The following is a 22750-nucleotide window of genomic DNA, read 5'->3' as shown; positions in this document are numbered from 1 at the left end:
CTCACCCGCCTCACCGCCCGCTTCAGGCTCCCGGCCTCCTCACCCGCGCGCTCAGCGCCCGCCTCGGGCTCCCGGCCTCCTCACCCCGCCGGGCTCTGCTGTCCAGGACGCCCTGCCTGCTGCCCCGGCCTTAGCCGGCCCCGAGTCCCTGCCTGCCCCGCTGTCCCCTGGCTGAGGCCGCCTGAGGGTCTCGCTTCCATCCCCAGGGCCCAAGCGGGCACTGGGCCCCCGCGGCCCCTCGGCCCGGGCCTAAGCCTCACCCGCCCTGGGCGCCCCGCTCGGCCTGGACACGCCACCTCCTCAGAACCTCGAGACCGGACAGAACCGCACCGCGTGCCGTGAATTACCCAGAGGATATGCTCAGATTCCCACTCTGCTAACGTGGCATCCATACACATGACCGGTTCTGTTTATTATTACATGTTTAAACTGCAGATGGTGATTGCAGCCATGAAATTAAAGACGCTTATTCCTTGGAAGGAAAGCTATGACCAACCTAGACAGCATATTAAAAACCAGAGACATTACTGTGTCAACAAAGGTCTGTCTAGTCAAGGTTATGGTTTTTCCAGTGGTCGTGTATGGATGTGAAAGTTGGACTATAAAGAAAGCTGAGCGCCAAAGAATTGATGCTTTTGAACTGTGGTTGGAGAAGATTCTTGAGAGTCCCTTGGACTGCAAGGAGATCCAACCAGTTGAATATTCTTTGGAAGGACTGATGTTGAAGCTGAAGCTCCAATACTTTGGCCACCTGATGTGAAGAGCTGACTCATTTGAAAAGACCCTGATGCTGGGAAAGATTGAAGACAAGAGGAGAAGGGGACAACAGAGTATGAGATGGTTGGATGGCATCGCCGATTCAATGGACATGGGTTTGGGTGGACTCCGGGAGTTGGGATGGACAGGGAGGCCTGGCATGCTGTCGTTCATGGGGTCGCAAAGAGACACGACTGAGCGACTGAACTGAACTGAACTAAACTACTAGCGGAGAAGGCAATGGCACCCCACTCCAGTACTCTTTGTCTGGAAAATCACACCAACAGAGGAGCCTGGTAGGCTGCTGTCTATGGGTCACACAGAGTCAGACATGACTGAAGGGACTTAGCAGCAGCAGCAACTGCTTCTAGAAACAGGTTACACTGAGAACTCACAAGTTAACTTCACTGAACATTTTTATTACCTTCTGTGTTCACAGAGGGAAAAGGGAGAGGAAGGACCCAGCCCTATGCTGCTGCTGCTGTGTCGCTTCAGACGTGTCCGACTCTGTGCGACCCCATGGACGGCAGCCCACCAGGCTCCCCTGTCCCTGGGATTCTCCAGGCAAGAACACTGGAGTGGGTTGCCATTTCCTTCTCCAGTGCATGAAAGGAAAAGTGAAAGTGAAGTCGCTCAGTCATGCCCAATTCTTAGCGACCCTATGGACTGCAGGCCCACCAGGCTCCTCCGTCCATGGGAGTTTCCAGGCAAGAGAACTGGAGTTGGGTGCCATTGCCTTCTCCGATAGGAGCCACTAAAAATGTTTCCAGTCACAAAGAAAACTTCAGAGGCCTATAAGAAGGGAACCCTCCAGGCCAGGCTAATTTACTGAATTATATAGTTTGAATTTGGATACATTTAATAACATATCTTATTTTCTTACTGGCTGTCCTAACAGGGAGCTTTGAAGCAATAAGATTCACTTGAATGAAGAGGTAGCAGTGCATTTATATCCTGTTAAAGGTAACACTTGGACTGACTAGCTGTTACAACTAAAGAACAACTTTGTATGTGAAAGTCCCACATGGAAAGTTGTCATTTACTCAGTTAGAGTCACTAACTAACTGTCCCTTCAAGACAGTACAAGAGGTAAAGCAGACCAAGCTTAAAAGGGCAAACTATGGTACAATGAAAGGGAAAGTGCAAGCAAAGAACCTACTAAACAGTCCATGAAGACTGAAAGTGGGAAAAAATCATTCAAACACTGCATTAGAGTCACAACAAACGTGTGAACTTAACAACAGATTTGCGACCCCCTACTCTTCTCTGTTCTGGCTTGTAATATTAGTCAAATACTCTCCATGACATAAATCAAAGAAAGTATGGTTTTAACAAAAAATGCTACCACAAACTAGTAAAGAAAATGGTGAAGAACACGTTATATGCATTGCTTTTTTAGCAACTCATTGTAATCAGAATGTTGTCTCAAGTCTAGCTATTAAAAAAAATTTTTTTTTTTTTTGCACCTGGTGAATTTTTCAACTATATCACCCTGAAGCATGACTTAAAAAGTAATTAACTGATGACAATGCATTTGTTAACCAAGTAAACTCAGCATCCTGGCATGAATTGCCCACACCTCTTCAAGCCCTGACCATCAAACACTTCAGGAAAATGCAGTCAATAGCCTAAGCCAGAAGTTGACAAAATTTACCATGAAGTAAGTTGCCTATTTTGAAACTGACATTCTTGCTTATGAATTCTGGGTTCAACAACCACACACACGCACCCACAAAAACAAATGTCAAAACCAAAATTCATTTAACCCTCTGCTTGATGGGCAAACTGTATTCCTTTTCTCTCTCTTTTTTTTTTTATTTTGCTATATGACTTTTTTTGGTTATAATGGCAGTTAAGCTCTTATCAAAACCTTTCATCAGGTAGTCTTAAAATGCATAACAAGTGCACATATGAGTCCACTTCCCCTTTTCTGCACAAAGTCACACCTTGCAATATGATTTCTTGTTTTCATTTTGATCTATATATTTGCTTTAAAATAATTTTCATAAAGTAAAAGGTTAGTATTTAAGTAAAAAACTTACTCAATAGCCACTTAAAACTACTATTCTTTGACCCAGTAATCATCAAACAAAATGTTTTGAGCACATGCTCCCAAACTGTGTATACTTATGTACCTATAAATTCAACACATATGCTGCTGAACCAAAATGTGATGTTCTTTTCAAAACATTTATAAAACACAAAAATTAGAAAAATAAGTAAAAATAGATTCTCTCCTACATTCTTTTAACATCCCAATATATTATTCACCCCCTGGATATGAACCTCCCACTTTGGAGACCTCTGCTTTAGTTAAGATATGAGGGACTGCTTTACTTTAGCTCTAAAGTCTAATCAAATGAAAAAGAAAAATATATATATTTTTAATGCTTAAAACAGTCTCAAAGGACCTTAGTTAGTCCACCTGTGATATATGCATGATAGAAGGATCATTCAACATGCAGATAATATATTAGTAAATAGAAAAATGCACTAAACTTTATTAATTAGAAGCAAATAGATTATTTAGCATATTACTTTTGTAATATCTATCATTTCAAATAACTAGAAGAATGATCAATTGAAATTGATTTCATTATTACACACAAAATAAATGCACTCCAATAATCTTTGAATGTGAATGCTGATCATGATGTGGAAATTTTTTTAAATTTTATGGTATGGAAATTTAGCTTAAAGTACACCTTTCAAGTAGAGTTACTTCATTTTCAAAAGCAAAAATGATGAATGAAACTAACCAATGTACTATACATGTAAGAACTGCAACTGATTTAGTTTCAACAGATATAGAAAAAGTATGAGAATGCATTTAAAGACTGTGCCCACTGAAAACACTATCAGGTTGACTTGTCCCAAGTAAAAGGGAGACTAAAGGTAGTTACTTGAATAAATGAAGCTTTGATGTCATTTTAATCTGAAATTTTCATGTATGTGAGGAGGAGTAGAAGTTTACCTTGACTGATCTATGTATTGGGTCAGCAAACCACAGGCTAAGGGCCTAAGATAGCAGCCACTTATTTTTGAACAGTCTGCAACTGAAGAATAGTTTTTACATTTTAAAATGGTTTTTAAAACTCAAAAGAAGAATAATATTAAGTGACATGAAAATTATATGAAATTGAACTTTCACTGTCATTAATATAGTTTTCCAGTGGTCATGTATGGATATGAAAGTTGGACTATAAAGAAAGCTGAGCACAGAAGAACTGATGCTTTTGAACTGTGGTGGTGGACAAGACTGTTGAGAGTCCCTTGGACTGCAAGGAGATCCAACCAGTCCATCCTAAAGGAGATCAGTCCTGGGTGTTCATTGGAAGGACTGATGTTGAAGCTGAAACTCTAATACTTTGGCCATCTGATGTGAAGAGCTGACTCATTTGAAAAGACCCTGATGCTGGGAAAGATTGAGGGCAGGAGGAGAAGGGGATGACAGAGGATGAGCTGGTTGGATAGCATCACTGACTCAATGGACATGGGTTTGGGCGAACTCCGGGAGTTGGTGATGGACAGGGAGCCCCGGTGTGCTGCCGTTCATGGGGTCGCAAAGAGTTGGACAAGACTGAGTGACTGAACTGAACTGAACTGAATAAAGTTTTATTGGAACACAGCCATGTGCATTGGTTTCTGTGTTGTCTGTGGCTGACTGCAGTTAATTATCAGGGTTGAGAGTTGCCAGAGAGACCTGTGACCCTCAAAACTTAAAGCAGTGCCATCTGTCCCTTTCCAGGCTCTTTACCCAGTACAGGCAACTGATCTTAATCCCCTCAGTCCCACACTTCCCTTTCTTATCCTATCCGTGGAGTGCAGGAAGGTTTGTTTGCTTGTTTGTTTTAAACCAACATGGTAAATTCTCTCTTACCCATCCCCCTCACTTATCTGCATTAAGAGTTAGAGGCAAATGTGTTCACATCTCTACCCTAAGACGCAGCTGCTTCTATAGCCACCTTTCGCTCTCATAATGGTTACTTTCTGTTTTAAGTATAATTTTGGTTTTCAGCTGATACAAACTCAGTCATTTTTTTCACAGGCTTTCTTTGTTCTGATATCCACTTACTCTTCTAACCTTATTTCTCATTACAATATTCATACTTTATAAATTTTGCAAAATAAATTGTATACTCCACATTTTTCTGCCAAGTTTTGCCTTTTTTTTTAGAATGTAGTTTCCACCTGGGATACTCTTCACCAAAGCTCTACCTCATTAAAATCCTGCCAGATTTCAAGATCCACCCCTCCCAAAGAAGACATCTCAATCTTCCCAATCAAAATTATCACTTCGTTGTAAGTGAAATTGCTCAGTCGTGTCTGACTCTTTGCGACTCCATGGACTGTAGCCTACCAGTCCAAGGGATTTTCCAGGCAAGAATACTGGAGTGGGTTGCCATTTCCTTCTCCAGACGATCTTCCCGACCCAGGGATCCAAGCCAGGTCTCCCGCGTTGTAGTCAGAGGCTTTACAGCCGGAGCCCCTGCTCCGCTGCTGCAGCTCTCATCATCTCCACTTGGTGCGCACGCATGCCTGCACGCATGCTGAGCCCATCGGCTCTTCTGTCCGTGGGATTCTCCAAGTATGAATACCGGAGTGAGTTACTGTGCCCTCCTTCAAGGGATCTTCCTGACCTGGAGATCGAACACACGACTCTTCCATCTCCTGCACTGGCAGACAGATTCTTTACCACTAGCACCACCTGGGAAGCCCCTCCATCTGGTATTAGTCTTATTTGTTTATCTCATATTAACTGTTGGTGCCTTATCAGTAAACTATGTATGTGGATGCCAAGCAGGGTTTTATTTATCACATTCATTTATACTCTGGACTTCCCTGGTGGCTCAGACAGTAAAGTGTCTGTCTACAATGTGGGAGACCTGGGTTCGATCCCTGGGTTGGGAAGTTCCCTGGAGAAGGAAATGGCAACCCACTCCAGTACTCTTGCCTAGAAAATCCCATGGATGGAGCCTGGTGTCCATGGGGTCTTAAAGAGTTGGACACGACTGAATGACTTCACTTCACTATTCATACTAACCTCTTCCCTGTCCACACCCTGTCCCCACACCATAAAGTGTCCAGTTCATAATATTCAAAAGATCAGACTTGTAACAGAGAGGACTTCAAGTGGCACGAAGATATGGAATTCAATAATAATAAATCAAAAGATGACAACATCATTCTCTTTTCAATTATTTTCAATCTTTCTGATAACATCAAGAAGAAAACCTCAATTTGTGCTACTATGGTTTAAACTCTCTAATCTTTGATAATCTCCCTTTTTAACAAAGAGAAAAACAATTCTAGGCTTGGAGCCTTCTGGAGGCAAGCATTTCTGCTACAATTTAGTAAAAATGCTTTGTTCTTATTGCTTCTATTTATGGCATGAATACTGGTTTTCAATTTAATGAAAATGAGTAATCTCAGTAAGTAAATTTAGGTTAACCAAAATGAGGTGATTTAAACAAAAATATTAACCAAATTATAGCACAAGGGTTATGCATATACAACAGAAATCAACGGTATTACATAAAAATGGAAGAAACATTCGATTGTAGCAAGTAATCAATAAAGCCAAATGACTTTAATCCATCAAACTCCTTGTTAACTATCTACATCACTAAAAGAAAATCACGCAAAAGACGAGCTTCCGGCTTCTGAGACAGGGGTTCTCAAAAGAAGAGGAGGTGACATTTGATAATGTCTAGAGACATTTTTTGGAGGAGAAAATGGCAACCCACTCCACTATTCTTCCCTGTCTGGTGGGCTATGCTCTATGGAGTCACAGAGTCAGACACGACTGAGCATACACACACACAAACACACACACAGACACGTTTGGTAGTCACAACTGGCGGAGTAGGGTGGGGGGCTACCTGCAGCTAATGGGTAAAGGCCAGGGATACTGCTAAACATCCCCCAAGGGACAGGACGGCCCCACAACACAGAGTCATCTGGCCTAAGCCTCTATGGTGCCAAGGCTGAGAAACTGCTCAGAGAAAAAGAGCAAGCTGAGCATGCCCTGCTTCTGCCCACAGTTATGAGCCGCCCTCTGTGCAGCACGCTGTCCCTATTCGATCCTTGTCACAGATGAGACTGCTGAGGGATCTCCCACCCAAACCTTTCATTACCTTACACTGCCTGCACAGCTGCTGCCCTCCATCAGCAATTAGGGTTTTAAAAACAGACTGCACTGGGGCAGATCCTTTATATGCTAATATTATGCCATCAATATTTAGATCAAATTTCCTAATTAAACCATGGAAGTTATGACATTTTCAGATGATCCTACATTATCAAATAGATTTTTTAAAATAATTGAGGTAAAGATTAATACAATTTCAGTAAAACCTTGACTCCAACTGCTACTGATTTCATGTAAAGTTCTTTGACTTGAATTATATACTTCATTGACTCAAATACTATATTTTGCAGAATAAACTTGACCTTGAAATTTTTTTAATTCAATATTTTTTATTAGATACATTAACTTTCCTGAAAGGCAGTCTAAAGAGAACTACTTTTTAATCTAGCAAAAATAAAATCATTAACATAAAACAATATAACTGTTAGTAGCTGAAACAGTTCACTTGGCTACCACTCAGTACTTTATTCTCAAAACTATTATTGCAAATACATAATCCACACAGATGTGTCTGAGGGTGTTTACAAGAAAGATCTTTGAAGCTATTTTGTGGTTAGTGTTTTCGTTCTTTCTCTTTTTTTTTTCCAAGTAGAGTTCACCAGAGCAACTTAGAAGCAGACAGCACCTGGGTCTTTTTATGTTTTTGTTTTTTTTTTTCCAAATTTAAAGTTATTTTTACCCTTGCAACAGTATTTAAGCAAGGAAAAATACTGTATTCTTAAAGTAATGATGCTATCATTATCTTCACTTGACTTAAAGGTTCTTTATAATGACAGTATTTCTAAATTTAGCATTTACTATTTATTAACTTTAGTAGCTGGCATACCTTGGAGGTATTTCATGCCTTTGAATTCAAGCTGGTTTAACTCTTAACTCTGACATGCCTGCGGTAAAATGATGGTAAAGGTGAAACTGAATCCTTTTCATTTCAGAGCCAGAAAGCACTCTGCCAACAGCAAAGCAGCATTGTTCTGACCAGGAAAAAGTTACAGAGGTGGCAGTTATCAACACTCACACTACCAAGAAAGAAAACCAAATGCTGAGTGAGATTAGGGTCACGGTTGCATACGTTTTAGGGAGAAGATAAGCAGGTCACCAGATTATCCTTTCCTTAGGGTTCCCAGAACTGAGACGGTCGTAGCAGGACCCACGGTGCTGGCGCATTTTGTTACCATTCATCCATTCTCTTCAAAATCGTTTATCGAGCACCTGCCGGGTACTGAGCACTGAGGCAGGCAATGAGTACCCAGCAGTGAATCAGGCAGATCTGCAGACCCTCAGTGTTGGTGCAAAGGGCGTGCGCAGCCCCAATTGCTATTCTCCCACTTGCAACCCCACCTTGCTCCGGAGTCAACTGCCTGAGAAAAGAATCAGGTGCACCAAGAACAAGAGAGGGCCTGAACAGGTACACTTTAAATTCTTAGTGAGATTAAAAAATAAAAACCACAGCATCCCCTGAGAGCTCAAGAAACCCAGCGCAGCGAGTGCGGCAGGAGGCCCTCGGGCAGCTGTGGGGCCTACAGACCAGTGTCAGAGAGGATGGAGAACTCTGGAGCGCCGGTGGAGAGTGGCGGAAGGGCGCAGACAAACAGAAGGGCAGGGCAGAGGGGGTCTGAGTCCTTCTCAGCCAGGAGCACAGGCTGCAGCCGTTCCCTTAGAAGAAGCACCTTCTGCTGTTCCCTTACAGGAAGCATTTGCTGACCATCACCCAGGAAGAAAGTTAGGTGTTACTGAGTGGAATACAGCCCTGCTCAGGCCTCTGGATCCCTCTGCTTCACAGTGAAGATGCTCCTGGGCCAGCCTCCTGAAACGCTCAGTCAGTCCAGGAGATACTCCAGTCTTCTCTTATAGAGACATCAGAGTTTTTCAAAGTGTTTGAAAAGGGAGACCCAGTCATGCTGGAAATAAAGACAGGGGAGTTTTTCTTCTCAGAGCTGTGCCATCAGGCAGGACTCAGTGTCACCAACTGTCCGCACGGCTCCTCTCAAAAGGACTGTCTTATGTTTTAATCCAGCACACACAGAGTTAGGCCTAAAACAGTCCTTTTAAAACTGAGTCACAACCTACTGGTGGGATGTGGAATCACATGGGTTCAGTCAATATTTTTAAGAAACTAGGATAAAATCAAACAGCATAGAATAGGAAATATCAGAACACATTGTTGGTAATAAGAATAAACATTATTTTATCTAACTTCCCCCCATTTTACACACACATATGACTCATTATCTAAATCTATTTGGTTCCTAAGCAAGGATACACATAGCAAGGGACCCTATATAATTATAGTTATATGGGGTTGCTATATAAGTTTTTTAAAAATTGTGAACCAACTCAGGGGAGGCATAGAGCAGGTACTGAAAGTCATTAGCCTGAAAAAATTATAGTGAAGTGGCATGAAAATTTTTTTAAAGTTTTGATTCCACAAAAATCAATTTCTACTCAAAATGAGAACAGAAGTAGATTTTTCAACCTTTTCCCAAAATACTTTAATTATGTGATTTTCACACTCTTATTCTTTTGTCCTAATTATCTTTCATTTGCTTCCCTGAACTTGTGTGTGTGTGTGCTGCAGGGTGGTGGGGGACACACACCTGATCTTGTGACAAATACCCTTTCAATCTCACACCAAAGACAGGAACAGAAGCTGAGAAAGAACCGAAGCCCGAACCACAGAGCAGCCCAGGCCAAATTCTGTCCCTCTGTTTGCCAAACCACCAGGCAGGATCTTGGCCACAGGGAAGCTCACTTCTCCCTTGGAAAAACCTTTAAAACACCAGTTTCTCAAATCACTGGGCAAAGGACCAACCACTCTCTAGGATACGGAGTCCTGAATGGGATCAAGGCCAATTCATCTTTTTAAGTAGAACTGAATTTGTTGTGACCTTGGTTCTCGTGAACTTTTAAACAAATTTTATAAACACAGCAGTATTTTCAAATGTGGCTTTTAGAAAAATAAATTAGCTTACCTGAAACTCTTAAATAATTCCTTTCAACACCTTTCCGTTCCTGACTTACTCGAAATCTGAAAAAAGCAAGCTATGACATCTCCCCGGCCTGACTGTTTATATGTGGGTTGGTGCCGTGAGCACCACATGGGGAATCCACGTGGTTACAGCCACGGGAATTTTGTTCCCCGAAATCCCCAAATACATCCTCAAAGTATGACGATGCCCTGATGGTCATATGTCCAATATTCTTGAAATCAGGAGTCACTAGCTTACAACAGGTAGCTGCAATGGCTTACTCTCTTACTTAATCTACACTAGTCTGCAGGGAACAGTGCACACCCCGTAACTAACCACAGTGGCTCCACACAGCACCAGGGATACTGTTCTCTCACTCTGAATGACAACCGTGTTACTAGGAACTAAATGTTTGGGCTTTAGCATCACCACTGACAGGCAGACTTGGCGCAAGACCGAGAGGAAAGAGAGGAAAGGCTTGAAAGCAACTGACTGAGCCTCAACTTTATCACTAGGAGGGTAAGGAAGCACACTTTGGTCACTCAGTCAATACCTACAATTATAATTCTGTTGAATTCTCTGGCTTTAGAGATTCTTAGCAATTATATTTGTAATATAGCTGTTTTTTTGTTTTACTTTTATTTTGTTGAAAAAAAGTAAGTTTTTGGAATTCCCTGGTGGTCCAGTGGTTAGGACTCTGCTCTTCCACTGCTGGTTCAATCCCCACTCAGGGAACTAAAAGCAGTCGTGCGGCACCAAAAAAGCCAAGCAAGCATGCAAAGAAACAAACAAAACATTCTGATCATGAAGTGCCGGTATTTCTCAAAGTCTCAACCCAATGGAGTAGTATGCACCTCACCAATACTGCCATCTACAGAGAACTTGCCTAATGTACTTGAATACTGAGAAAGAGGACAGAAAGAGCCATTTTTAACCTCTTTTCAAAATATTTTGATTCTGCAACTTTTACAGCAATCAAATGACTCGATGGCAGAGTGGCAGTCTGAGCATATATGACTGGTGTACATCCGGGCTCCAAAATTACTGCAAAATACAACACGGTTTTGAAAAGCAGAACAAACTCCAAATTCTTTAGGTTTTCCCTATGAAGTCTACCATTCCGTATATGTATGCAACTGGTATTTTCCCAATTTCCCATTCATTACATGAAAGAAAGTTTCCTGAGTTAAGCTTGCAACCCTTAATCACACAGCTAATGTGTGCTGAGGTTAAGTCAGAGCCAATGAGGGACGTCTAAGGTAAATGTGACTCAGAAAACAGGCAGATTTGGTGGTGGGACAGTCCCTATACACCGTCAGGCGCTTCCTCGACTAGGTGGCAGTTTCTGAAACTCACCAATTTTAAGCAGGTTATCACTTTAATCAGAAGTTTACAGGGTTCCACTGCAGCTCATCATACAACTATGCAGACTTCCAACCTTACAGAAGGAGATGTTTTATTTTCAGCTTTACCAAGGAATGCATGCAATAGCACACCTTTAGATGAACATTGAAAACCTTGATCAAAACAGGATTTTACATATTATTCAATGTTCTAATGTTCTGCAAACCTTTTCAAAGAGCGGCAATTTCTAAATTCCTGTCAGAAGTTTTGCCCTTCTTACACACCTCTGTACTCAGTGAGCCATTAACAGGCCATTCAGAGAGGAGAAGGGGCCCTCACACAGCCCACTAAGGACCAACACCCAGAAGCCCGTAATGCGGTCCCCAGTGACACGAAACAGAAAATCTCTGCTGACTCTATTCCAGCGCAAAGAAAGAAAGGAAAAAGAGAGCTGCAAAGAGACGCTAAGTATAGAAGCTTCAGCCTGTTGACGGTTGAAATTACATCTTTAGATTCCATAGAATAAAGGGTCTGATTCTAAAATGAATATTGCAAAGAGGTCTCCCTACCTATGAATAGCAGAAAGAAAGGAGGAAAAAGGAAGGGGAAAATATTTTTCAGTGGATAAAAATATAGGAACACACGGCATCATGCACATGGCAAGATCACTACCTGTTTGGATCTTCAAAGCAAGGATGAGGGACATTTCTGCAACCCCAGGGAGATGGTTTTCTGCATACATAATTAAACAAATCACTCCAGCACGTCAAAGAGCCGCAGAAGTCTTCTCACTAATTACCACTGCCTTTCCTTTAAAGCCACACTTTCATTATTCTGCCTTCAACTCCCTTAAATGATTCATTCCCCTTCACTCCTGAGCAGACTCTGCGGGGAAGCTGGTGTTTAAGTTTAATCTCCAGTGCCACTTGCTTTGGAGAGCTTGATGAAGGGAAGGAGGAAGAATCGAATCTAATATTTCTGTCAAGATTTGGAAAGGCATCCTCCTCCCCTCATCCCCCAAAAATAACTAGACAGACAGGACCCTCTGGCAAGCTATAATCGCGATCGGAGACGCCGCTTGGGCAAGCAGGGCCCACGTGCGGTGGAGCTGTCACCCACGGAGGCGGCAGCCGGCGAGGCGGCGGCGGTGGGGAGGACCCGGGCTGCCGCCCGCAGCTGCACCGGCCTGGGCGCGCGCGGGGACGCCGGCTCGCTCGTGAACGGTCCCGGGCTCTCTCCCGGACCCGGCAGAACCCAAGGGCCGGGAGGCCAGCCCCGGTATTCCGGGGAGCTGGAGCCGCAGATGGCAAGCGCCCGAAGCGCGCCGCGGGCAGAAGCCCCAGCCGGCGCCCAGGATGTCCGGCTCCTCCAGGTCCGAGCGCCTCCCGAGCGCCCCAGCCCGCCGCCCCCAGGCCCCCGAGCCGCCCCGCCGTACCGTCCCAGCTCCGACTCCACCTCGAAGAAATCGCCCAGAGCATCCCTGTTGGAGCCGTCGACCCAGTAATCCGGCACCAGGCTCCCGGGTCCCGGGGCCACGGTGGCGGTGACCGAGGAGCAGGACGAGGCGGAGCACGAGGGCGTCGTGACTTTGAGCATCTTCGCGGCGGGACTCCGCTGGCGCCGCCGCCGTTTGCCGGAGCGAGGAGCCCCCGCGCGTCCCCGCCCGCGAGCGCCGGCGCGAGCTGCGCCCTGCAAGCGCGCCCCCGCCGGCCCCTCCGCGCGGCTGCGCTCCCCTCGGCGCTCGGGCGCGTGCGGGGGCGCGAGGGACCGGGAGAGCGTGCAGGGGAGCCGGGCCGCCCGCGGAGGGGCGGAGGCGGCGGCCGGGAGCGGCGCCGCCCCGCGCGCCCTCCTCGCGCACCGAGCCGCCCCACCCCGCCCCCCGTCCCTCCTCTGCGCGGCGCCCGCGGGGCGGCTCCGGATGCGGGAGGCTGGGTGAGGCCCGCGGCCGGAGCATCCCCGCCCTCGCCCGCCCGCGGGAGCCGGCAGCCGCGGCAGCCGCTCCGAGCGGACCGCGCCCGGCGCGCCCGGGGGCACCTGGGCCGGGCGCCCTGCACGGCGGCGTCACGGGGACCCGGCGGTGGAGCTGCCCCCCGAGCGCGCCCGGTGCGAGGCCCTCCACACGGCGCCAGCCCACCAGCCGGCCCGCCTGCCCCCGTCAGAGGGCGTGTCGGGGGCTGGGGTGTCCGGCCCACGGCCGCCGGGCCTCCGGAGCCGCCGCGCACAGAGCCGGGAAGGCGGAGGAAGGGACGCGCTGACCTGACTCCCTCTGGACGAAGTCTCCGGCGGAGACAGCTGCTGCCTTGCGCTGCCTCCTCGGCACTGCTGGAGCTCCTGAAAGGGCAGCTATCTGCTGTGACTGGCTGACTCCAGCTTCCGAAGGCTAGCGACAGAAATGATCAGAGAATTCCAGGTTTGGAAGGGGGGCCTCTGGAAGCCAACTAGTCCAGCTCTCTGCCTTAACGCGGGACTTGGCATCATTCATGACAGAGAAGGCTGCTGTATTTAAAGCTCTTTCCTCTTCCCAGGAGAGCTGTCCCATCACAAGTCTTTATTGTCTGTCCATCAACCTTCAGGCTATGGTTCTAAGCATTGGTTAAATTTACATTGAATATTTCTACCCTTGAACATTTTTCCTTTCAGATTTCAGCAGAGATGAACAATAACTAGTCATTATATTATGTAATGACTCTGTATATATAAAGACATTACATCACATCTTTCTGGCTAAATAACTTTGAGCCCTTTATTTAATCTTCAGTTCAGTTCAGTTCAGTTCAGTCTCTCAGTCGTGTCCGACTCTTTGCGACCCCATGAATCGCAGCACACCGGGCCTCCCTGTCCATCACCATCTCCCGGAGTTCACTCAGACTCACGTCCGTCGAGTCAGTGATGCCATCCAGCCATCTCATCCTCGGTCGTCCGCTTCTCCTCCTGCCCCCAATCCCTCCCAGCATCAGAGTCTTTTCCAATGAGTCAACTCTTCGAATGAGGTGGCCAAAGTACTGGAGTTTCAGCTTTAGCATCATTCTTTCCAAAGAAATCCTAGGGCTGATCTCCTTTAGAATGGACTGGTTGGATCTCCTTGCAGTCCAAGGGACTCTCAAGAGTCTTCTCCAACACCACAGTTCAAAAGCATCAATTCTTCGGTGCTTGGCTTTCTTCACAATCCAACTCTCACATCCATACATGACCACAGGAAAAACCATAGCCTTAACTAGACCGACCTTTGTTGGCAAAGTAATGTCTGCTTTTGAATATGCTATCTAGGTTGGTCATAACTTTTCTTCCAAGGAGTAAGTGTCTTTTAATTTCATGGCTGCAGTCACCATTGTTAGGACCAAACTGAAGCCAGGACAGGCTCTAAGCGGCGGGCTAGGCCTGAGAAAAGCTGAGGCTCTGGGAATTCCCGCAGGCAGTGTAGCTCAACCAATGAGAAAAAATCCCCGTAGCCCCCTTCCCGTGCCAGGCCTGAGCCAATCCGGATAGGGATGCGAGGTTTAAAAGTCCTCAGCTATGCTGTTACAGAAACAAAAAACCATCTGTATAAAAGTAGATGTGATTCAGAGCTCCGGGCCTTTGTCTGATTCCACTGTGCTGGATGAAACATGGGTCCTGGCTCGAGCTGGTAATAAACCCCCTTATGCTTTTGCATTGCTGTGGACGTCTTATTCTCTCAGTTTTGGGGACTCGAACTCTGGGCATAACAACCATCTGCAGTGATTTTGGAGCCCCCCAAAAATAAAGTCTGACACTGTTTCCACTGTTTCCCCATCTATTTCCCTGAAGTGATGGGACCAGATGCCATGATCTTCGTTTTCTGAATGTTGAACTTTAAGCCAACTTTTTCACTCACTTCACACGTATTAGTCTTTTTTTTTCTTTCTCGCAACATGTACTAAACTCTTTTCAGTGTGTCTCCATTCCTGATTATACCAGTAAACATGGTCCAATAATTTCTTCTATTACTGATTAATTTATCCCTCTTAAGAGCTTTTGTAAAGAGGAGAGTGAAAAAGTTGGCTTAAAGCTCAACATTCAGAAAACAAAGATCATGGCATCCGGTCTCATCACTCCATGGGAAATAGATGGAGAAACAGTGGAAACAGTGTCAGACTTTATTTTGGGGGGCTCCAAAATCACTGCAGATGGTGATTGCAGCCATGAAATTAAAAGACGCTTACTCTTTGGAAGAAAAGTTATGACCAACCTAGATAGCATATTTAAAAGCAGAGACATTACTTTGCCAACAAAGGTCCGTCTAGTCAAGGCTATGGTCTTTCCAGTGGTCATGTATGGATGTGAGAGTTGGACTGTGAAGAAGGCTGAGTGCCAAAGAATTGATGCTTTTGTTCTTGAGAGTCCCTTGGACTGCAAGGAGATCCAACCAGTCCATTCTGAAGGAGATCAACTCTGGGATTTCTTTGGAAGGAATGATGCTAAAGTTGAAATTCCAGTACTTTGGCCACCTCATGCGAAGAGTTGACTCATTGGAAAAGACTCTGATGCTGGGAGGGATTGGGGGCAGGAGGAGAAGTGGACGACCGAGGATGAGATGGCTGGATGGCATCACTGACTCGATGGACGTGAGTCTGAGTGAACTCCGGGGGTTGGTGATGGACAGGGAGGCCTGGCGTGCTGCGATTCATGGAGTCGCAAAGAATCGGACACAACTGAGCAACTGAACTGAGCTGAAGAGCTTTCGTGCTATATTGGTGGACTACCAAAATGAAAATAAAAAAGCAAAAACCCCAAAATCTAACTAATTAATGACAGGAATGTGACTCATCATTTGATTGAAAATTAAAAGTAAATTCAGAAACTATTCTTCACAGGTAATTTTATGAAGATCAGCATATGATCAGTTTAGAAATGGCCTAAAGAACAGCAAGTACATGTAGATTCACACAAATTCAATTAATACCAGATTATATTCAGTAAAATACAAATGCTCACATGATTTGTAACTTCAGAGAACGAATTCCATAACCTTCATGTTAGAAAATGGAAGTTCACAAACAAAGCAATCTGATGAAGCTCTTGAAAGTAAATTCTAGTTCTTACTAAGTTTCCTTTGGTTTGCTCTAACCGGTGGAAGGGTGGGCACGAAGCAGCGGCTAAGCCATGTGTTTTATTTACCCTTCCCGGAGGCCGGGCCTTTAGTTACTCTTCCCGGACGCCAGGCCTTTATTTACCCTTCCCGGACGCCAGGCCTTCACTCGCCCCTCCCGGAGGCCGGGCCTTTATTTACCCTTCCCGGACGCCAGGCCTTTATTTGCTCTTCCCGGAGGCCAGGCCTTCACTCGCCCCTCCCGGAGGCCGGGCCTGGGTGGCAGCACTGCGTGCGCAAGCTGTCTGCTGTGAGCAGTTCTCTGCAGCACAAGCTGGAAGCAAGCCCGCTACGCTAAACAAGCCGGTAAGCCTCCCCCTGCGGCTCCAGGAACAGTGGCCAGGGAGACAGTGTTTCGTGGCGCAAAGGTGACGGCGGAGTTGACATTCCCTTCAACACTGGTTTAGTTGTTTGACACCTCAGCTTTTCACAACTGATTTTTGTAAAAGTGTTAGTAGCTGAAGTTTAGAAAGAAGGTGTTTGATTTCATAAATGCAGTTTATGTTTATTTAAAAATTAGAGATGGCAGTTTGGTGGAATAGGAATAGGATCTATGCGGTTTATCATCACTCATTATTAAACACCATCTAAAATGACAGAAAAGGAACAAATCCATACATCCAGGAGAAGTAATACCAACTAAAACTTAAAATCTTGAAACAAATGAACAAATGGTCACTGACTCAGAAGACTGGATATACCTGAACCCCAGATTCACAACTGGGAGAAGCCAATATGAAGAAATATAATTCTTGCTACAGAGTTCCAGAAATGCTTAGGAATCAGAGTACTAGATCTTTCTAAAAGTAGAGTGGAGAATAAGATATTGGTTCAATGTTTTTTTAATAAGAAGCCCTTAGTCCCAATATTTCTTCTTCTGCTATTCACAGCCAAAACCATAGTTCCTACAGTTCCCTTTGAAAAGAGAGATTTACTCTTTAGAAATGTTGAATAAAAAATGAAGTATGTCTTAGATTACAAGATATAGCTATGAATGTACTGAAAACAGAGGGATTTGTGAAACTCTACACAAAAAGCAGTGAGAATTCCAAGTCCAAAAGGCTCCCAGGATGCTGAAGATCAGGCTTTTATCTATCACAGTCCCAGCTGTACTGAAATTAGAGGATTCCTCAATGAGAAAACTAAAGAACTCGAGGGGATCTGTGAATATTAACCGCCCCCCCCCCCAACAAAGGAACTTGATTTCTGTCCACACCTCACAGTGAAGCCCATTGCTGAACAGGGTCAGGAACCTAAAGCTACTAATGAGCTATCCTGCGTCTCACTCAAACAGAGATGCACAAGGCGCCCTTCTGGTATGGCAGAGTCGCTGGTGTGGCTAACCTTCCTGCACATACAAGTATTATCCCTGAACTAAGTATAAACACAGTTATTTAAATGTGCAGAATGAACCACCAAAATCAGAAAATTGAAAGTGATGAAACCCATGAAAGAAAGGAACTCTTCTGAGTAAGTCAAACCCTTATTCAGCTCTTCCTCTGAGGGTGCAGAAGGCAGCACAGCTTTTAGCAGCTTGTGGTGTCAGAAAACAGAAATCAGGCCTGGCTGAGACTAAAAATCGGGGAGGGAGTTCCAGAAAGAAGAGACTTAAGTGAAAGAATCCAAAGATCTACATGTAAACTGTGTTCAAATACCAGGCTGATCTCTGAGCTATGTATATGTGTTGGAGAGTCTAAAGAACCCAGCAAAAAGGACACGGCAGTGACTAGAAGGCTGAACACTGAGAAAAAACTTAAGTTCTTCCTCACCACTGGGGAGACATGGTTTGAAGTATGAGTTCTACCAAATGTAACTGTAGGTTAGAAGAAAAAACAAAAAATCTCTTCAGGGAAAAGATAATGGAATCCAGAACCTCTCAAAGGCATCACTAGCAATCCACTATACGCACATAATAAACATACACATAGGCTAGATGCGTGAAGTGGTAGGAAAACGTGAACCAGAGTCAAAAGAAAACTCAGTCAATAGAAACCAACCCCAAGATGGCTCACAGGTCGATATCCACACATGAACTATTCAAAACAGTTATTGTGAGCATACGCCCCAGGTTCTGCAGCTAGCGGCCAAGAACCTGTCTGCCGATGCAAGAGACGTAAGAGACACGGGTTCAGTCCCTGGGTTGGGAAGATCCCCTGGAGGAGGAAATGGCAACCCGCTCCAGTGTTCTTACCTGGAGAATCCCATGGACGGAGGAGCCTGGCAGGCTACAGTCCATGGGGTCTCAAAGAGTCGGACACGACTGAAGCAACTTAGCACAGCACATTTTAAGTATGGTCAAATAATTAAAGGAAAATATAGTTGTAGTGTGGGGATGGGTATTCCTATCAGAGATATGAAAATGATTCAAAATAAACAATTAGAAATTTAGCAACTGAACAAGCAAACTACCTGAAACTTGGCGGGGGGATGGGGGGGAGGACCACTCGATCTGCTTCAGAAGCACGCAGACTGGGGGAAACAGGGCGAGTGGCCCTGGAAACAGAATGCGGCATCCAACCTCCAAGACCACCCCGGTTTTCTTTTCCTAGAATTCATGCCTTTCTGAGCTTACCCACCACACTAAATTAGGGTTGACTTCTAGAATATGTCTATTTCATAATGAACAGAATATGGCGGAAGTGAAGGTATGTGGTTTCTAAGGTCATAAAAGCATGGCAGACTCTGCCTTGATCTCCTGGGGTGCTTATGTGATGGAAGTCACGACATAAGAACACTCGAGAAGCATGTCACACCCACGGAGATGTGATGGGGAGGAGCACTCTCTTGCCAGCCACGAGGCTGCAACTGAAGTAGCTTCCTCAGCCCCAGTCAAGCTCTCAGATGACTGTGTCTCCTGCCAACATCTGAGTGTAATGTCATGAGAGACCTCAGCTGAAACCACAGTTTCAGAACTTCAGATAATTCAGAATTCTGAATTCATAGAAATAGTGAGAGCTTAATGGTTATTGCTGCTACAAGTCAATAAATGTGGAGTAATTTGTTATATAGCCACAGAGAACTAAATATAGCTACAGAAATTATCCAATCTAGAGAACAAAAAGGAAAATTATTTTTTAAAAAAGATAAGCCATTCTGAGTGATTTTTTGGACAAATCAAGGTATCTTACGTGTAACTGAAGTTCCAGGAGGAAAGAAGAAAAAGTGACGTAGAAAATTTATTTGAAAAAATAATGGCTGAAATTTCCTCAAATTAGGTAAACATCAACTTACAGATTCAAGGATCTCAGAAACCCAAGCAGAATAAATAGAAATAAAACCACATGTAGATTCATCTAAGACAAATACTTTCAACAATAGATTTTTTTTTAAGTTTTAAAAGTATCTCCTTCTGAGAGAGAGAAAGAAGGGAGAGGGAGGATATATTATACATTAAAGAAAGTAATATGACAGGTGGATGCCTCATTAAAAATACTATAGGACAAAAAACAATGGAATTATATTTCAAAAGTTATTTAACTCTGATGATGTTTAACAACTGAAAGAGAAAAAAAAAATAGATCCAGAATTCTATGCCAATAAAATATTTCTAGGCTGAAGGGAAATAAACGAGATAGAAAATCAGACATACAAAAAAAAAAAAAAGGAGAGCAAAAATGGGAGATATGTGTAAATAAAATGGCCACATTTCATATTCTTCTCTTATTTAGAAGACAGTTCATGGTTTAAAGCAAAAATTATAACTGAATTGTATGGTTTATAATATATGTGAAGGTAAAATGAATATAATTCCTTCTAGATAATAGTCAATAATACTCAAGAAGAGATAAAATGAATTGACAGAATGCAGTGACCGAACTGCACAGTGACTGAACATGTGTTTGAGGGGATTTGAATGGTAACAGAAAGTTCTATATCTTGAGTTTGATGGTTATTACATGACTTCATACATTTGTTGAAACTTTTCAATTATAAATACTTCTAAATTGATGAATTTTATTGTGTGGAACTGTATATCAATAAAGCAAAATAAAAACTGTAATAGTAGCATTGGCAATTCTTTGAATTAGGTAAAATTAAAAGTCCATAAATACTGAGAAGGAAGACATTAAACTGTTGTCATTTATAAATGACTTGATTTTTCCATAGTAAATACTAAGACTAGACTCCAAAAATTAATAAATTAATTTGACAAGGTCACAGGTTACAAGGTCAAAATAATCAACTGTATCTCTACATATGAGCAAGAAATTGGAAATGCAATAAAATACTTCACTTACAATACAATAAAAAACAGTAAAATATTAAGTATGAATTTAACAGAAGATATTCAAATTTTTTACAGTGAAAACTAACAAATATATCTAAGAGAAATTAAATAAGACCCAAGTAAATGAAAGATATACTATGGTCACTTACTGGAAGTTACAATGTTTGCTAACAAATTTTTTCCTAATTGAGATGTAGACTAATGCTAGTAGGCTGCATTTGTAGAAATCAAAAAATTTATTCTAAAATGTGTTGTTGTTCAGTTGCCAAGCCCATGTCCAACTCTTAGCAACCCCATGGACTGCAGCACACTAGGCTTCCCTGTCCCTCACCATCTCTCAGAGTTTGCCCAAGTTCATGTCCCTTGAATAGGTGATGCTACCCAACCATCTCATCCTCTTCTCTTTCCACCATCAATCTTTCCCAGCATCAGGATCTTTTCTGGTGAATCTGTTCTTCGCATCAGGTGGCCAAAATATTGGAGCTTCAGCATCAGTCCTTCCAGTGAATATTCAGGGTTGATTTCCTTTAGGATGGACTGGTTGGATCTTCTTGCAGTCCAGGGGACTCAAGAGTCTTCTCCAGCACCACAGTTTGAAACCATCAATTCTTCAGTGCTCAGCCTTCTTTGTGGTCCAACTCTCACATCTGTACATGGCTACTGGGAAAAACATGCCTTGACTCTATAGACCTTTGGCAGAAGAGTGATAGTTTTGCTTTTTAACACACTGTCTAGGTTTGTCATCGCTTTCCTGCCAAGAAGCAATCGTCTTCTAATCCCATGGCTGCAGTCACCATCTGCAGTGATCTTAGAGCCCAAGAAGAGGACGTCTGTCACTGCTTCCACTGTTTCCCTTTCTATTTGCCATGAAGAGATGGGACCAGATGCCATGATCTTGGTTTCTTGAGTTTTAAGCTGGCTTTTTAACTCTCTTCTTTCACCCTCATCAAGAGGCTCTTTAGTTCCTCTTCACTTTCTGCCATTAGAGTGGTATCATTCGCATATCTGAGGTTGTTGATATTTCTGCTGGCAATCTTGATTCCAGCTTGTAACTCATCCAGCCCAGCATTTCACATGATGTGCTCTGCGTGTAAGTTAAATAAACAGGGTGACATAAACCGCCTTACCCTACTCCTTTCTCAATCCTGAACTAGTTTGTTGTTCCATACAGGGTTCTACCTGTTGCTTCTTGACCCACATACAGGTTTCTCAGGAGACAGGTAAGACAGTCTGGTATTCCCACTTCTTTAAGAGTTTTCCATAGTTTGTTATGATCCGCACAATCAAAGGCTTTAACCTAGTCAATGAAACAGAGGTAGATGTTTTTCTGGAATTCCCTTGCTTTCTCTATGATACAGCAAATGTTGGCAGTTGGACCTCTGGTTCCTCTGCCTTTTCTAAATCCAGCTTAGAACATCTTTATTTTAAGCCTGAATTTTGCTATGAAGAGCTGATTTTCTGAGCCACAGTCAGCTCCTGGTCTTGTTTTTGCTGACTGTATACAGCTTCTCCATCTTTGGCTACAAAGAATATAATCAATCTGATTTCGGTGTTGACCCTTTAGTGATGCCTATGTATAAAGTCATTGCAGGGGGTGCTCCGCAGAAAGAGAGAGGCAGTGGAACTTCCCTCAGCAAAGCCAAGGGGTCCTGAGGAGAGGTGAGCCTGCTGTCTGCCAACCCAGCCCCTCAGCGAGCGAGAGACAATCAGATGCTTCAGGGGTTCCGTCTAAGCAGTTCCGCTTTATTGCCACAAACTCTTGGTTTATATAGGCAAGCAAGGGGATTTTTTCGAGGGTTGGACCAATCACATTAAAGGTCAAATTGTAATATGCCATAGTTGCACCAATCACCAATTAAAGGTCAAGTCGTCATGTGCTTCATTGTAACAAGAGTCTATGGTGATCACTTGCAGTCCACGTGCACGGAAATCAAGAGAGCCAATCAAAAGTTTTAAAAAGCAACTTAGGCCACGCCCTCATCTCTTCCGCCAGGCACCATCTTAGCCCTAAACTGCAAAGCTAGCCCTTCTTTTTTCAAGGTTTCCCATTTAGGGCCCCACAGTCATCTCTTGTGTTGTTGGAGAAGGGTGTTTGCTATGCCCTGTGTGTTCTTTTGGCAGAATTCTGTTAGCCTTTGCACTGCTTCATTCTGTACTCCTGGGCCAAACTTGCTTGTTACTCCAAGTATCTCTTGACT

General features: G+C 43.9%; 1 protein-coding gene across 1 annotated transcript in view; it reads right to left on the bottom strand.

The window, feature by feature from the left end:
- CAMK4 (calcium/calmodulin dependent protein kinase IV) overlaps window positions 1-13371 on the bottom strand; it is a 273926-nt gene extending 260555 nt beyond the window's left edge. The window contains exon 1 of the mRNA XM_069592674.1: window positions 12653-13371. Within this exon, the coding sequence (XP_069448775.1) occupies window positions 12653-12813 (161 nt within the window). The 5' untranslated portion in view covers window positions 12814-13371. The remainder of the gene's footprint in view (window positions 1-12652) is intronic.
- Window positions 13372-22750: the final 9379 nt, after the last annotated feature.

This window comes from Ovis canadensis, chromosome 5 (assembly GCF_042477335.2).
Source record: "Ovis canadensis isolate MfBH-ARS-UI-01 breed Bighorn chromosome 5, ARS-UI_OviCan_v2, whole genome shotgun sequence".
In the NCBI taxonomy this organism is placed as follows: Eukaryota; Metazoa; Chordata; class Mammalia; order Artiodactyla; family Bovidae; genus Ovis; species Ovis canadensis.
Note: the sequence above shows the minus strand (reverse complement) of the source record. Positions and strands in the feature narration are given on the sequence as shown.